The sequence below is a fragment of the Monodelphis domestica genome, chromosome 1 (assembly GCF_027887165.1).
Source record: "Monodelphis domestica isolate mMonDom1 chromosome 1, mMonDom1.pri, whole genome shotgun sequence".
Classification (NCBI taxonomy): Eukaryota; Metazoa; Chordata; class Mammalia; order Didelphimorphia; family Didelphidae; genus Monodelphis; species Monodelphis domestica.
In genome coordinates, this window is record NC_077227.1 from 29,521,501 (window position 1) to 29,539,629 (window position 18,129).

The 18,129-nt window shown below is 39.3% G+C and overlaps 1 protein-coding gene across 5 annotated transcripts in view; it reads right to left on the reverse strand.

The window, feature by feature from the left end:
* CTNNA3 (catenin alpha 3) overlaps positions 1 to 18,129 on the reverse strand; it is a 2,164,949-nt gene that overhangs the window by 1,988,953 nt on the left and 157,867 nt on the right. For all 5 annotated transcript variants that reach the window (XM_056819226.1, XM_056819225.1, XM_056819230.1 and 2 more), the window contains exon 5: positions 11,792 to 11,911. In XM_056819226.1, the coding sequence (XP_056675204.1) occupies positions 11,792 to 11,911 (120 nt within the window). The remainder of the gene's footprint in view (positions 1 to 11,791; positions 11,912 to 18,129) is intronic.

An 18,129-nucleotide genomic window follows, 5' to 3' on the forward strand; every position in this document is an offset into this window, starting at 1 on the left:
ACTCTGAAGTCATGCACTAATTCAGTTACTATCATTTTTGTATGGCAATATGACTTGTGGAATACAACATCTCTGAGAAACTGAACATGATGATTACCCAGAAGACTACAGAGAGGCCCACAGTAGGTGTAAGTAAGCAGAAACACATTGCCAACAAAGATCAGGGGATCCCAGATTTAGAGGTGGAAGGAACCTCAGAAACCCTCCAGTTCAACCTTTTCATTTGTAAAATGAGAGTAAAAGGAAGGAAACTAAAAGCCAGAGAGATTATTACTTTTCCAAGATGATAGGCTCAAAAACAGAGATCAAATGGATCTCAGAGACCATCTAGACCAGCCATTTCTACTTTTTAGGTCATAGATTTTGAGCTGGAAGGTACCTTAGAAGTCACCTAGTTCAAACATTTAACCAGTTAGGAAACTGAGGCCCAGAGAGATTACATGACTTTCCCAATATAAATATAGAGTTGGAGGACACTTTAGAAGTCATTCAGTCAAGCCCTTTCCTTTTATAGATGAGGAAAATGGGGTTCAGAGATGGTATCTGACTTGCCCCAAGATGATATAGGCTCTAAGAAGTAGCAAGGCTGGAATTTTCATTCAGTTTTGACTTGAGATCCAGGGCTCTTTCCAAAGAGAAACAAATTTAAGGAGAGTCATCAAAGAAATAGCCGAGGAAAAAAAAAGGAATTTCACTCTCCCCACAGTGAGAATGAAAGAGTGATAACCAATGGACAGCCTGTGTGTTCCTCATGATGTCAAGAGAAAGTGAGGACGGGACCCAGCTCAGCATGGGAAGGTATGGATAGGAAATAAATCCACTAGCATATCTGAGATGAGAATGATGGTGAGGATGATGAAGAAGAAGATAGTGCTGATGGGTATGTTCAAATTTCATAAAGAAAAAGTACATACATAGTAGTCAGCATGTTGTGTATTCATTCTAATTACAAATTTGGAGAAACTTACATATATATCCCGCAGGTTTTTTTCTTCTGACTGTAACTACAGAAAAAGCAATCACTCCATAAAATTTAATAGTTTATGAAGTAGTAAAATGGATATTGCAATGGGCTCAGGATTAAGAAACTGAAAATGTAATCCTGGATCTTCCCTAAGTCAAAATGTCCTTGAATCATTTGTCAACTTCCTACTGTCTCTGTATCATGAAATAGAGGAGGGATTTGTGTGTGAACTTGCACAAGAACAAGCACAAACACACACACACACACACACACACACACACACACACACACACACACATCTCTTTACTTCCTGGAAACAAGTGACTATGATTGAATAAGTGATAAGATGCATGTAGTAAGAGCAGGATTTTGACTCTGGTATGAGGTGCCATTTTAAAATGAAGTTTAAAGTTCTCTGAAACCACAAGGGAAATAGGTAATAGAAGGTATAAAATAATCATTTTTCTAAGACTTTGATTAAAGGGCTTATATAAAATGATTCATCATTTGGAGTATATTTCATTATTTGTCTTTGTATCCATAATGCCTAGCATGGTGCCTGACATGTGGGTAGGCACATAGTAAGCACTTAATGAATATTTATTGATTAGTTGGGTGACAAAGATCAATAAACCATTTGGGCCACAAAATCATAACAAGGAATTTTTGCACTTGAAGTAAGAACCACAAACCAACCTGATATATGAACTCAGTGGCAGGAGGGGAAGGGAGAGGTGAACTAAAACCACTGCTGGAAAGACTATCATATGGAAGAGAGGATAAAGAATACAATCCAAACCACCATCTGGTAGCTTGTTGTTTCAACTAATCATTCTTGCTAATAAAGCTTGGTTGTTTCTACACTGTCAGAGGATTACAAACGTTTTCATAAATATCTAAATTTGATACCCTGGTGAAAGTCCCAATTGTCCCACCATAGTTATGCCTCTGATGAGTTTCCCCACTGTAAGAATAAAAATCCCTTAAATAAAGAAAAGGAATTAAAGCAAAGGGATTCTTCAACAGTTTCATGACCACTGGAAAGAACATGGGGTTGGGGTCTCTTCTCCTAGTTCAATAAGTAGAATATTTCATTTAACAGGAACTGAAACAACCTTAGGTGGATCTTCAGTCTTAGGACAAGTACTTAAAGCTCTCTTTTCCTTCCAACCATCCTCTAAAACAGATGGTAACAAAACAACAGAAAAGGGTTTACATTTCATTCTTCAAGATCTTCAAGAAGAAAGATTCACATCTTCTATTTTAGGGTTAAATAATCCTAGTAAGCCATTCTGCTTTATGTCTTTATGACATCCAATCAAACAGTCAATAAGCATTAATTCATAAAGTGTTTACTATTTGTCAATAAGGGCACCTAGGTGGCACAGTAGATAGAGTTCCAGGTCTGGAGTCAGGGAGGCTCATCTTCCTGACTTGAAATCTGGCCTCAAACACTTCCTAGCTATGTGACCCTGGGCAAATCACTTAACCCTCTTCACCTCCATTTCTTCATCTGTCAAATGATCTGATGAAGGAAATGGCAAGTCATTCCAATATCTTTGCCAAGAAAACCTCATCAGGTCACAAAGAGTCAGAAACAACTGAAAACAGTTGAACAACTTGTCAGGCACTTTTCTAAGCACTAGGAATACAATGAATTGTGCCTCCCTTCTAGGAGTTAACAACTCCTATGGCAATATGGTTCCTACTCCCTCTTATCTATCCTAAAGATATGTGGAGATTATTCCTTTCTACTCTATGGGAGACTGAAAGTATACTGCAGGGTATGCAGTTGAGGCAGTGCCTAGAAGAGTTCTGTCCCTACTGGGCTTAATTTTGGAAGGGATGATCTAAAGGAAACACTTCCCTCTGAGTCATGAACCATGACAACTCATATTTTTGTTCTCAGCTCGTCAGGTTGGGGTGTTACATCTTATCAATCTTGGTTGTTGTTCAGTCATTTTCAGTCATGTATGACTCTTCATGAGCCTATTCACAATATTCTTTGAGAACAAGAGGGGAGTATTTTGCCATTTCCTTCATACAGAATTAAGTGACTTACCCAGGGTCACACAGGGTCTGAGTATGGATATGAGCTCTGGTCCTCCTGACTACAGGCCTGGTTCTCTATTGTATTGGAGGGTTGGTTTGGGTATAATGGAGAAAGAGTTGATGATAAATGCCCAGAAGGTAGAAGGATGGTGAGATGGATTCCCTCCTTCAGTCTTCTTCAAATATGTTTCCTCACTAGCCCTGCCTTTACTGCCCTCTAATAACTGATTTAATAAATGAACCTCTTCCCTTGGGGAAAGAGAGAGAAATCAGCTCTCTCCCTCTTCCACTATGACAAGGAAGTCAATTTAGAATAACTGAGAACTTTATTCTCACAACTGTGGTTGGGGTAAAATAAGAAAGATTTCTGAAGGTTAGGGTCTATAGGAAAGAGGGGAAAGGAAAACCCTGTCTATCTAAAAAAATCTCCCTTTCCCTCCCTCCAAAGTTGAGAGACTCAGGCTTGACAGCCTGTTCTCTGAGAGGTTCCAGTTTGTGACCCTTTGTCTTTCTCACACCAAAACCAGGGTGTCACAAGAGCTGTGTGAGATCTTGTTAACTGTTCCTTATTCTTCTCAGGTTTCTGCCACACTTCTTGGTATCTTTGGGGAGGGAATGGTGATTAAGTTCAATGAGGGATTTTATATAGCTCAGGATACAGTCTGATCAGACCATCACCTTTGCCATCTCAGGATAGAGAGTGAGAACAACTGCCTCTCCTTGTTATCTCCTCTTCCCTCAAGATTCCAAGCCTTCTCAACCATCCCCTGCTGTGGATGGAAGCCTTTGCATTTCTTCCAGGCTCTGTCATTCCAAGTCTCTGGACTATCACAGTATCCACTGTGTCACTTAGATGCCTAAGGTAACAGTTAGATTACACTATCATAGTATGATAGATTTCAAATCCATCTAGTTCTATCTCCCCACTTTATAGGTGAGGAAGCTAAGCCCTAGAAAGGAAAGGTGACTTTTAAAAAGTCAGAAGAATAGTAAATGCAGAACTGAGATTCAGAGCCAGATCTTCTAATGTTAAGCCTAATGTACTTTCCACTTCACCAAATTATACCAAGGTTAAATCCCATCATTTCAAAATGCATCTATGCCCTTCCATTGAGCAGGGATCTGAGGCAAATGAGAAGACCTTTAAAATACAGCTGTCAACTACTGTTCACCCAACAAGCCAGGACTGGAATTGTAGAACTATGTCATCTGGGTAAACTGCTGCATGCCTTCTGAAAGAATATAGCATTCAGTGAATCAGGGAGGAAGCTGAGACCTTGAGAAAAATGACTACTTTAGGTTAGGCACTGTTCTGGGCTCTGGCAATTCAAAGACAAAGAATGGAATCATTCTTCCTCTCATTCCACCCTGATGCTGACTGCATTACAAATAAAAGATCAGATAGGTAGATAGATACATAGATATAGATATATCATATAGATAGACATGTATAGATCGTATCATATATATACATATACATAAACAAATCCCAGAATGATCTTTATTACCTCATGATCTTTGACAAATTGTTTAACCTTGTTAAATCTCAGTTTCTTTATCTATATAATGAGAGAGTTGGAAAAATGACATCCAAATATCTCCTCCAGCCCTGTTTAGATTTCTTTAATATCTCCATGCCTTAACTCCTCTCATACTTAAAAACTATTCCTAGTATCTCCCATTTTCTCTTCTCTGCATTGTTTGTAATGTAGCCAGCATAAGGTTTCTCTTATTAGGGAAAAAACCAATCTATTGCTACTTCAGGATGGGAGGCACATGGCTAGACAACATTTTGTGTGAAAAAAGACCTGAACGTTCTTGTGAACTGCAAGTTCAACACTAATCAATAGGCAGCCCAAAAGGTATATTCAACTTTAATCTGCATCAAAGAGAAAAATTTTAGAGCAAGGGAGGTGAATGTCCCACCATACCTTGACCCGGTCCTGTAACATTTAGGGTAATGTGATCAGCCCTGGGCACTAGATTTTAGAAAAGGCTAGACTCTGAATGTCCAGAGAAGGACAACCATTATGGTGAGTGTAATGAATGCCGTGCCACAGAAGCATCAGTTAAGGACAATGAAAATGTTTAATCTAGAGACTTGCAAGAGGAAAATACAAACTGTCAAGTTCCTTTTTAGTTTGGATGGTGCTCTCCAAGGTACTGAATACCCAATTCCCAAATGGTGTTGTTTATCTACAAGGATCGACTCTATCATCTCAATGAAAGAAAGCAACAACTGTTTAACATTGAAAATCATCACAAAAGAAAATATGATGTCCTGTTAAGTGATACTCAATTGGAACAATAGGGAAATTTGGGTACATGGGAAGTAATTACAGAAGCTGGGCCTCAGCCAGAACATCAGGCCTAGTACCCTTTCCCCACAACAGATTGTCATGACTACAAGCACTCAAGACTTCAGTTTGGTTCTTTATCTCAGACATGCCACTTTTAATATATCACATCTAAATGCCCCCACTAGAGAGAGAAAGAAAGAAGAGAGAAAGAGAAAGAGAGAGAGAGAGAGAGAGAGAGAGAGAGAGAGAGAGAGAGAGAGAGAGAGAGAGAGAGAGAAGTAGGGAGGGAGGGAGAGAGGCACCATCAGTTTGTTATTTCTATAGACATTCAGTAACAGAGAGGACTAACTGCCAAATCTCAAAAACATCTCTGGTTTAACTCATTGAGCACCTACTTCATACCTGGCACTATGCTAGTCATCGAGGGAAGTACAGAATAAGTATAAGATGCCTCATCCACAAAAGGGTTTATAATTGAGCCAAAGCAGGCAAAATTTTCATGTTTATGTAAGAATTGGTCAAGGCTCACCAACAGATATGCAAAAATGCACAAATTGTGTTGGATTTTGTGGAAGAAAAGACTGTAAATTTGACTAATCAATGTGAGGAGTTCCTAATGTGGAAACAATCCACTGAAGCTGGTCAGTAATTCATCCATAAGTTATAGTCTTAGAAAGTGACCTGGGGCACTGAGAAATTGCATGAGTTGTCTATGATTACCTGGATAGTAAGCACCAGAAGTATGACAATAATAATAGTTAACAATAGTGCTTTAAGATTTGCAAAGTGCTTTATATATGTACTTTCATTACATAATAACAGTCCTGTCAAATAGGTATCATTTTTTACCTCATTTTGAGGATGAGGTGAGTAAGACTGAGAAAGGGTCAGTGACTTGCTCTGGGTTGAATAGAACACAGGCAGTTGAGGCAGGTCTCAAACTCAAGTCTTCCTATTACTAAACCAGTTTTCTGCCTACTGTGCTTCACTGGATTTTATCATGATTGGTCACTGTCTACCTTCATCTTTATTCACATGCAACTGAAATATCCCCAATTAAAAACCTATGTTCCATAGATACTAGAATTTTCTGGCATTCAGAATATGGAAAGGTAATTGTTATTACTTTGCATCCTCCATTGTGTATTATGTTCTGTCTGTCTTACTTCTGTGCTGTAACTGAAGCAATAGAATATAGTGGAAAGGATTCAAGATGTGTTTCTAGTCCCAGCTCCACCACTTATTTACTGTTTATCTCTGAAAAAAAGTATTTCACCTCTCTTGGAACATTTTGCATATCTATGTCAGAGCATTTGAACCCATTTTTATTTCTTAGTACTTGTATGATCCTGGGTAAGTGATTAAATTTCTCTCAGCCTCAGGTTCCTCATCTGTAAAAATATGGAGTTGGGTTTGGTGACCTCTAAGATCATTTTCAGCTTAAATCTATTATCAGAAATCTAATATTAGACTGTATGGCCTCTAATGTTCTATATAGCCCTTAAATCTAGATAAATAAGGACAATAATGTTGATAAAGGTATTTAGATAGATAGGTGGATTGATGGATGGATGGACAGATAGATAAATTGTTAGATGGGTTGTTTTTTTTTAAATACTTATTGGGTGCTTAATATGTGCAAGACTATGTGCTAAGCTGTGCTTCTTTCATTTATCTGAAGAAAGAAATTTTTCATTTACCAAATCAAAGAATGTCAGAGTTGCAAGGGATTTGTCAGATCATCTAGTACAAACCATATCTGAGCAAGATTCATTTCAACAATACCTCAGATAAAGGATAATTCAACCACCACAAATTTTATACTATAATTTACAATTATATGTAATTTTTAGTTATGTTCAAATAAATGTTGGATAATAGAACAAACTTTGGCCTATTTACAAAATGGAGGAAGAGAAAACTTGGTAGAAAATGATTCAGTCTTTCAGCTTTTCAACAAACATTCCTTCAGTGCCTATCTTCACAGAACTCTCTGTTGGGAAGATGAAGGAGTTGGGTAGCTCTCCATAAAGGAGGTGAGAATTGAATGGAGCATAAAAAGATGGGTAGAATTGAATGGAGAGATAAGAGGATAAATAGTTAAAAGTCATCATGAAGCAAAGGAAAAGTCACTGGCTTCAGAGGCAAAAGATAGGGCTTGAATTCCAGCTCTACAAGGAATTCACTCAAAGTCACTTCCTCTCTGGTCTTGAGTTTTCCCATCAATAAAAATGTTGAATAGTGAACAATATGGAAATAATTTTTGCACGATAATGCATGTATAACCTAGAGGTGTCTAAGGCCTCTTTCATTTCTAAAGCTAGTGATTCTAGAATTTGGTTGTATGACAAAGAGGGAGGACAGCATCTCAGGAATGGGGCTGGTGTGAGGAAACCTAAACAGTCAAGTATGGTATAGCCAGATTGAGGGCCAATGAGATCAGCAGATTTAAAATGGAGCATTATTGTTAATAAGGAGAATGTATATTCCGTGTTAACACAGTGAATTCCCCCAAGGGTGTAGAGTTTACAAATATAAGCTTTAATCCCTAACCAAATGGACCCAGAATACTTTGAAAAATGAGTGGGTTTTATAAGAGCCCAAACTCTTGATGTTAAAAGGAAAAATGAAGATGACACACTCCACATTAATAGACTGAATGCACATTCCTTTCCCCCACAAGTCAGAAAGAATCTCAGAAATTGTTTCTTAAAAATATGAAATCTCAGAGTTAGATGGTAACTCTAGGGCCATCTACCTAAATATAAATCCCCTCTGCAACATCCTGACTAGTCACCCAGATTTCACTTGAAGACATCTAATGGTAGAAAATCAACCATTAGAAAGGTATTGTAGGTGGCTCAATGGATAGAGAGCCAGCCTCTCTATGTGAGGACCTGGGTGCAAATCTAGATTCTGACACCTCTTAGAAGTGTAACCTTGGGCAAATCACTTAACCCCGGTTGCCTAGTTCTTACCACTCTTTCTCTCCTTAGAAGTGATACTTAGAATACATTCCAAAATAGAAGGTAACAGTTTACAAAATTTTTTTAAGAAAAGCATCGTACCATATTGTACAGGCTGAACATGGAGTCAGGAAGATCTTGTATAGAACCCTGTGTTAGAATACTTGCTACCTTTGTGATTGTGGGTAAATCAAAACCTCTCATAGCCTCAGTTCCCACATCTATAAAATAAGGAGGTTGATTAGATACCATCTCCAACCCCACTTCATCTCTCCCTCCTGGCTACCCTGGCCTTCTTCAGGTACCAGCTAAAGTTTCAACTTCCCTTGGAAGTCTTCCTTGGTTCCCCCTAATCTTAGTGTCTTCCCCCTATTGATTATTTCTTATTCATTCTGTCCATAACTAATTTGTACATAATTTGTATGTTGTCTCCCCCATTAGACTATGAGCTCCTGGGGAGCAGGAAGTCATCTTTGTATCAGTGCTTAGCACAGTACCCAGCACATAATAGAGTGTTTAATAAGTGTTTATTGATTGACTAACTGACTCATTGACTTTGATACCTGTTCCAAATCTAAATAGATGCTCTCGTGACTCCTTGAGGAAGCCCATTATACTTTTAGACAATTCTCCTTATAAGAAAATCTTTATTTATAGTGAGTCAAACATCTAATTCTTTGTAGCTCCCATGAAGCCAAGCAGTAATATGGCACAGGGAGAAGACACATCAACTTAGGGGCAGAAAGCCTGCTTTCAGATCCCATTTCAGTTACTACGTGATCTGAAGTGATTCACCTATGGGTTTCAGTTTCCTCATCTGTAAAATAGGAAGATTAGACCAGGTTATCCTTTAAGCCCCATCCAGCTCTAGGTCCTATGATTTATGCCTACTTCTCTTCCACTTGACAAATTTAGAAACTGCCTCAGTTGCATTCACCTCAGTCCATCACTCAATAAGGATTTATTAAGTCGTCATTATGTACCATCACTGACAAGGTCTTGTAATGAAACAGCCTCAAGGTTTGTTTTGAATCTTTGGCATCATTTCTGAGTCCCCATCACCATTCTTCTCATCTTCCATTATACTTCCTGGATTAGATCTCAAAGACATAATGCCAGTGATGAAGTTGGGGCTAGTTCCAAGATTTTCACCAGTACAAGAGAACTCAACTGTCCAATCATCTCATCTCCAAAGAAACTAACTATCATGGTCCTAGAGAACCTCAAAGTCTCCAGATTTCACTATGAATCATGTGGCCTCATTCACTCCCTTCAATTGACTCATGCTCTCCAAATCACCACCTAGTCAGTCACTGCCTCCACCCCCATTACCCAGCAAAGCTATTATTAAGATCAATCTTTGGGGAATAAAGAAATAGGGATTTGTTCCTCTATCCAAGGAAAATTTGGGGAATTGCTGAAGAAATAGAAACAATTACTCCTACAAAGCAATCCTCTTCCAAAAATAAATAAATTATAGAAGAGAAAGGTGGGGGGGAAATGACCCCAAATCACTATGATATAACGAAAGAGCTACAATTTGGGGGAGATAAAGACCAGGAGAGAAAATTTCAAATAAATTAAGAACAATAACCATGGGTGACATTTAGCCTCTCTAAACCTTAGGCAACACTCTAAAACCTTTCCACTAAATGGTAATAATGTCTAATGTGAAGAGTACTGGATATAAAGTCACAGAATGTGGGTTCAAATCCAACCTCTGTTACTGCCTGTGTAACCCTGCATAAGTCACTTAACATGTCCACACTTCAATCTCATCATCCCTAAAATAAGAATGATGGACAAAATGGAAGCTAAGTTCCCTTCTAGCTCTAATTCTATGATCTTTTGCTACAAAGTAAAGACCTGCAGGGTGGAGTTCTCATAATAAAGCTACAAGTTTTTCTTTTTGGTCTAGAACTATGATTTTCTCAAAGTTAAGTAAAGAAAATTCACTCCACAGATGCAGATCAGCAATTCTGGTATAATTTATAGTTTTGAAGAGTTGCCTAGGGCACTGGGAGGTTCAGTAATTTGCCCAGGATCATGTTGCTTGCTTGTGTTAGAGACAGGATTTGAATCCAGAGCCTCCTAATTCCAAAGCCAGCTCTTTTATCTTCTATGCCTTATCGATTTGCATTTAAACCTAAGCAGCTCTGATATTAATCTTTTCTCAGAAGTAAGACTAGGACTACCACAAGCATACAATCCTCCCATCCCTCCATCAATCAATCAACAAGGATTTAGTAGACATTTACAATGAGCCAGGCTCTTGGTTTAGCATTGGAGATCCAAATGAAAGGCAAAAGCAAACCCCCTTCCAAAGGATATTGTCCTAGAATGAACAATAATGACCAATTACTAAGAATAGGAATCGTTGTTATGAAAGGGCTTCTCCAGTGGGACCAGAACTTGGAGCCAGGCCATGCCAGTCAAACAGTAACGTTTATCCCTATGTTAAAGTAAGCTCTCCTTAGTAATGAACTCAGCGCCTGGCCATGCAGGCAAGCCAATTAGTCATGTTTCTAGATGCCATCCATCACTGCACACATTCCCAAATTTCATGCAATCTAATACATTTTCTAATTTAAACAGCAACCGGCCTGGGCTTAGAGGACTCAATAGAAATTGAAGTGTTGGACAACCCTGCCACCTAGTGGTGATTTAAAACCAAAGAAGCCAAAGCAAAAAAAAAAAAAAACAACAAACAAACCAACGAGTCCCAGTGGCATCCCTCCAGTGAATCCCACACGCAAACAGTGCAGAATTTCAGCATTCACCACCACTGTGAATGTGAACAGGAAGCATAGAAATTTCAATAGACTATGACCACCAAGTCCTGGCTTCCAACAATCCCCATAAAGTCAATTTTTCCTTTTTCATTCTAATATGGAGCATAGAGAAGGAAGAACATAAATGCCTCAGAAAAGACGTTTTGTTGATGCTTCAAGGACTCAGAAGGACTATTTTACAACTCTAAGATACTGGAGGTTCTGCTTAAATTTCCCGATTTACCCAAATTTATCTAGATTCAAGGGTAAATCAAACCCACTAATTGTTAACTCATCAGGGCAACCTTTTTCAACATGATTTTCTTTCTTTATTTTGTATGCACACATACAAATCTTCCTATGATTTTTTTCTCCTTAAATTGACCTTCAATAAGTCCCAAAGATAGATTCAATCTGGTCAATAACAGGCAAAAATCTTCTTGCCTTTTAAGTGGAGCAGCCATGTGAGTAACTAGACCCTTATAGATTGGCAGGGGGAACAGAATAAACGATGAGAGATATGTAAACCCAGAAAGAGGTTCAGAATGACACTGAATTGGCACACCGAGTTGATATGATACTCTCTCCTTTCATGTATCATTGAGCCAAGTTCCTGGGAACCATCACTGCCATGTCCGCTTTGCTCCGAGGATATTGATAAGGACAAAAACCAATTAACACATTCAAGAACATACAAAATATTCCACTTTCCCATTGTTCATGGTTTGTCCTCTTTACCTGCTGGCGTTTCCAAGCCAAATAATCTAGATTTTCTAGCTCCTTGCCAAGTTTCTGGTAGTTCTTCTGCAGGTCAGACTTGTTGGATGCATTTTTTAGGGACTCGAATGTCTTCTGAAACTGAAAAGTATAAACAAAAAAAAACAATCAAGAAGTCAAACAAATAGATATGCGGCAAAATGTATTGACTATGAAATCAGAGGATCTGAGTTCAAATCCCACCTTTGATACTTAATACCCATGAGACCTTAAACAAGTTGCTCTCAGTTTTCTCATCTATAATCTAAGAAGAGTGAATCAGATGGCCTCTAAATGTAACAATCCTACTATTTATTATTTGGAGAAAAGCTGTGGTGTAATAGAAAGCCCCTTTGACTGGGGAGGTCAAATGATCTGAGTTCAAGACATGACTGTCACATGCTAGCTATGTGACCTTAGGCAAGACCTTTCTCTCTCTCTTCTGTAAATGACAATTTTGGACTAGATCATCTCTAAGTTCCCCCAACAGAACTAATATTTATAATCCTAGGCAGGAAGAAAAAGTCATTCAGCTTTCCAGTCCTCAGTTTCTAACATCTGTGATATGGAACTAGCAACTGACAACTCATTATCTGTCTATAAAATGAGAAAAAAAATTGGTTACAATGATAAGAAGTTGGCAGCTAAAGCATAACCCCAGAATGTGATTGTTGCTGTCATTAGTATTACATGGACAATTACAAGTTGAATTATGGATAAGAAGCAATTTTTGGTTCCCATCCCAACAAAAAGAACACACTTCATTAAAAAATACTGTCACACTTTAATATGCACTGGTGCCTTAAAAGAATAAATTATAGTGAGTTTACTCTTTTAAATCACAATGGGAAAGCTTTGGGGAGAACCATTAAAAACCCTCTCAAATTCCAATTATCGAAGCATGCAATTTATGGGAAAAAGTGGCTGCTCTCATGATATTTTGTTAGTGGGAAAGACTCAGTTCTCCCTCTATAGAGATATTTAGGCATAATTGGTCATATTACCAGCTCCAGCCTAGAAGATCAATTCAGTGTCTCCTTTTTGTAAAGATCCAAAGCCTGGCATTTCAGTGACAAAAGTAAGCATGGAGCCTTCAAGAAACATTTGTGCACTTCCTCTTCCCAGAGCAAATAAGCTATGAAACCACATCTAGGGATCATAATACTCTCCAGTGAGAGAGTGAAGAACCCCCTCTCCCTTTCCCATTTTAGCAGCATATGAGAAAAATGTTGATGTGCTAAATTAAAGCATGTCATAGAACTTTTATCATTAAACTCTTAATAATCAAGCAATGCATGCTGGGGGAGTTGTGAACTGATCCAACCATTCTGGAAGGCAATTTAGAACTATGCCCAAAGGACACTAAAAAATTGTCTGCCCTTTGATACAGCCATAGCACTGCTGGGTTTATACCCCAAAGAGATAATAAGGAAAAAGACTTGCACAAGAATATTCATAGCTGCACTCTTTGTGGTGGCCAAAAATTGGGAAATGAGGGGATGCCCTTCCATTGGGGAATGGCTAAACAAATTGTGGTATATGTTGTTGATGGAATACTATTGTGCTGAAAGGAATAATAAACTGGAAGGATTCCATGTGAACTGGAACGACCTCCAGGAACTGATGCAAAATGAAAGGAGCAGAACCAGGAGGACATTGAAATAACCACTAATTTTATGGAATCAAGACCTGCTTTGGAGGGGTGAAACCAAAAATTCCAAGGAATCTCATTTGTAAATCATTCTTGTTGTATATTTATGAGAGAGAGAGAGAGAGAGAGAGAGAGAGAGAGAGAGAGAGAGAGAGAGAGAGAGAGAGAGAGAGAGAGAGAGAGAATGGGAGGGAGGGAGGGAGGGAGGAAGGAAGAAAGGGGGGGAGGGAGGGAGGAAGAAAGGGAGGGAGGGAGGGAGGGAAGGAAGGAAGGAAGGAAGGAAGGAAGGAAGGAAGGAAGGAAGGAAGGAAGGAAGGAAGGAAGGAAGGAAGGAAGGAAGGAAGGAAGGAAGGAAGGAAGGAAGGAAGGGGAGGAAGGAAGGGGGGGAGGAAGGAAGGAAGGAAGGAAGGAAGGAAGGAAGGAAGGAAGGAAGGAAGGAAGGAAGGAAGGAAGGAAGGAAGGAAGGAAGGAAGGAAGGAAGGAAGGAAGGAAGGAAGGAAGGAAGGAAGGAAGGAAGGAAGGAAGGAAGGAAGGAAGGAAGGAAGGGAGGGAGGAAGGAAGGAAGGAAGGAAGGGAGGAAGGGAGGAAGGGGGGAGGGAGGGAGGAAGGAAGGAAGGGGGGAGGGAGGGAGGGAAGGAAGGAAGGAAGGAAGGAAGGAAGGAAGGAAGGAAGGAAGGAAGGAAGGAAGGAAGGAAGGAAGGAAGGAAGGAAGGAAAGAAGGAAGGAAGGAAGGAAGGAAGGAAGGAAGGAAGGAGGGAAGGAAGGAGGGAAGGAAGGAAGGAAGGAAGGAAGGAAGGAAGGAAGGAAGGAAGGAAGGAAGGAAGGAAGGAAGGAAGGAAGGAAGGAAGGAAGGAAGGAAGGAAGGAAGGAAGGAAGGAAGGAAGGAAGGAAGGAAGGAAGGAAGGAAGGGGGGAGGAAGGAAGGAAGGAAGGAAGGAAGGAAGGAAGGAAGGAAGGAAGGAAGGAAGGAAGGAAGGAAGGAAGGAAGGAAGGAAGGAAGGAAGGAAGGAAGGAAGGAAGGGAAGGAGGGAGGGAGGGAGGGAAGAACTTTCACTCAGTTCTGCGATTCCTCATACTTGGAATGCTCTCCCTCTAAGACCAGCTTTCAGAATCCCTATGATCTTTCAAGACTCAGTTCAGATGCTAACTAGCAGTTCTAATTTCTTCAGATGATCTTCCCACCCCCATAGATTAACTTGGGTTTATTTAGCTGTGTACAGATAGATTAGGGTTGGTTGATGTCCTTCTACTCAAAGAGGACCAAAATGGCATCGTTATGTCTGAGTCAATATATACTTTGTCCAACTATGAACTCAGATACCTCTACCACATGTCAGACAATAGTCTATATGAACATTTGGGTTGGAGATGTCACAATTTGGGTATCACATGTTTCTTTTGAGCTACTGCAATTCTACTTTGCTCATAAAGCACAAAGCTGTCTTTGATATGAGCACATCATGCTGGATGGTCTTGTGCCCATGTCTTCCACATCTTATTGAATTAATTGATATCAATTAATTAATACCAAAGTTCTTCAAGATCTTTAGAGTATCTTTGTATCACTTCTGACTTCTGTGTGAGTACATGTGTTGTGTGAGTCCTCTGTAAAATAGTCTGTTAGGCAAACATAGCTTTGGCATTCAAATATGGTGGCCAATCCAGGACTGTGCACATAATTGATGATGTTGATGCATGCATTGCCAGAGCTAGCTCAGTGTTGGAAGGCCCTGAAGAAAAGTGTGGGAGATAAAGAAGTATTAGGCTACCTACCAAACTGAAAAGCTACAGAGCCATTGTAGCTACAGACCTCACTGTTTTTGCCTATGAAATCTGGAAACCACTGGGCCACTTCCATCTGAATTGTCTTGGGAAGACTCTGAAGACTTTCTGGCAAAAAAGGTACCAGATACTGAGGTCCTTTCTTGAGCTGAATTGCTAAGTATTAAAACTCTACTTTTAGATAGATTGTAGATCCTTAATAAATGCTTAGCTATTACTTTATTCCTATCCTTTTTCCCAGGAAAATATAAGCTCCTTAATGGCAGAGATAATTTTTTTTGTCTTTGCATCTCAAGTGAACAGTATATTGTCTGGTATACCACTGGTGCTGAATGAATGTTTCTTGGATGGAACTGAATAGGACTGAACTGAGCTCTAGTCCCTGTAGTCTCTCTCCCCTCTAAAAAAAAGATTCTTTCTCATATCACCTCCATACCTTCACTATACCATACAAGGTATTTTAAGGGAAACTAAATAAAATAAAATAAATAAAAGATTAATGCGATGCTTTCTAATTTACTATAGCTATAGCAAAAGAAGAACAGAAAAATAAGAAATGCATATGACTTAGTGGAATATATCATTCCACTAAAAGTAAAAGTTTCAGCAAGAGAGAGGTTTCAACTCCAATTTTTATCACTTTTAGTCTGCATTTTATATGGTTAAAAATGCATTAAATCATACAAAAACCCTACTCTGGTGCTTCATTCTGTTATGATGATGACCCTGGGTCCTAGAAAGCTATGCCAGGAGAGTGAAATTCCTGACAAGGAAAATTTTCCCTTACACCCTGACAGACAACTTGTACTTACTAAGGAAAAGGCCAGCTACATTCAAAATGGCTCATGAATGATGTACAGATTACCTGGGATTTGGGGTTGCCCCAATCAATGAAATAAGCAAAATTACAAAATGGTCCTTGGTCCTAAGTAGCCCCCTTTCATTCATACTTTCATGGTAACAGTAAGGAGGAAAGAACAGAAGGTGATGAGCATGACACCTTTCTTAGACCACTTACAAACATTCATCTTTCTTTTGCTTTATGATTTAGTAAATATTTCATGTGTGAGAATCAGTGGGGATAACTTTCACTAAATCAAAGGCAAAAGAAGTAATAACCAAAATATAACGGCCTTCCCATGAACCCGAGTGACACTCTCCATGCACACCAAGACCATGGCGGAGATTGGAGAGTGGGTACACACAAAAACCTAACACTGAGGCATGTGAGTAAGGAGATTCACATGCTTGGGGAAACTCACAACTCTGAACTGAAGGTTTTAATGTCTATGATCTTTTGGGGAAGTATTCTGTATCTCATATCACCTGCTAGTCAAAAAAAAAAGAACTTTTCTCTGTTAGTCTAAGGATGTTGTAGCATTGTCAAGCTCTTTTCACATAGAAATGTGAAATGTCAAAGCACTGAGAAAGTATGTTCTTTTAGAAAAAAAATATCAGCACTATATTCTTCTAATGAAAGAACAGTTCCTTTAAGTTTGGAACCTTCCAAGCTAATCAGATCTGCTCTCTATTGGTACAAGAGGTTTCCCCTTCTCAATCCATAGAAGGAAATAAAGAACAGTATAGGCAGATCCCTTTGGTGTTTCTCCTCTCTCAAGCTGAAGATAGTGAAAGTCATGAAGTCTTTCCCCAACCTCCTCTTCCAAAAGCAGATAATTCTGTTCTCTCTAATCATCTATCGGCAAAGTTATGCCTCTTCTTCTATCGATCTAACTCACAATAAAGTCAATGTTAATCCTCTTTCCTCCTCTATTTCTCCCTCTCGTGTCACAGATGACAGTAAAGGGAAACACAGGGAAGCCCCTGAGAGATTTAATCTCTCCCAGGTATAGAGAGATGAAATGGCAAATGGAAATAAATCTGGTCAATTCCTCACACAGGAGAAGCATTCAGCATTCCTCCAATCAATTTCCAACAGAACTTGCCTCCAATCAAACAGTTCCTCACATACATGACTGTCAGTCAGCTGGGCTCAAAACCTGCCATACTGGGTATACTTTCTTCCCTATGGAACGATTCTTGTTATGTCTTCTGACTCCTGTGTTCAAATTGCTCAAAACAAGGACTATTGGTGATTCATTTCTACCTTACATAAAGAACTCACAAAATCCACCTTTCTGTCACATGTGTCCTCCACAGTTTTTATGCATAATTGCTTCATAACTGGTTGTACGGTTTATAATTTCTTATTTACAGCCTTCAAATCCATAAGAATAGCTATGTAAAGGGGGCTGATGGACAATAATGCATTGCATCTATTCCCACCTTTGGCTTTTGCCAGACTTTTGCCTCCAATCTCTCTCTAGCACTCTCTGAGCAGTCTATGCCTTCCTCCTTTAGTAGATTAAATGTATTTATTCTTAAGCTGATTTTGTCAGGATATCATACACAAATGTTCTTTTCCTGCCTCCCTTGAGCAACCAAAATGTCCACCAAAATGGAATGATCAGAATTTGTCATTTAATTCAGCTCCTCCGCTAGCACCTTCTCCATCTTTTGAAATCCTTCCTTGGCTTCAAGGCCCAACTCAGATGCCTGCTCCCTTCAAGAAAGCTTCCCTGATACCAAAATTCCTGCCACCACCAGCCCCTCCATAAAAGTTATGTCCCTTTCCTCAATTTGGCACTCAGTCAAATTCTCCTTAGGCCCTATATCATGTTCTATCATATCATAATACTTATGTATATGTGCCCTGTCCCTCCTGGTAGACTGCAGACTCCCGGAGAGAAAGGACTAGGCCATTTTCCCTCATGCACCCTCAGTTTTGAACATGACACTTTTCCCATAGCAAGTACTTATGTGTTGGGATATCGAGGATGTACATTTAGCAAGGTTTTAGAAGGATAGAAAGTTTCACCATTGACGAG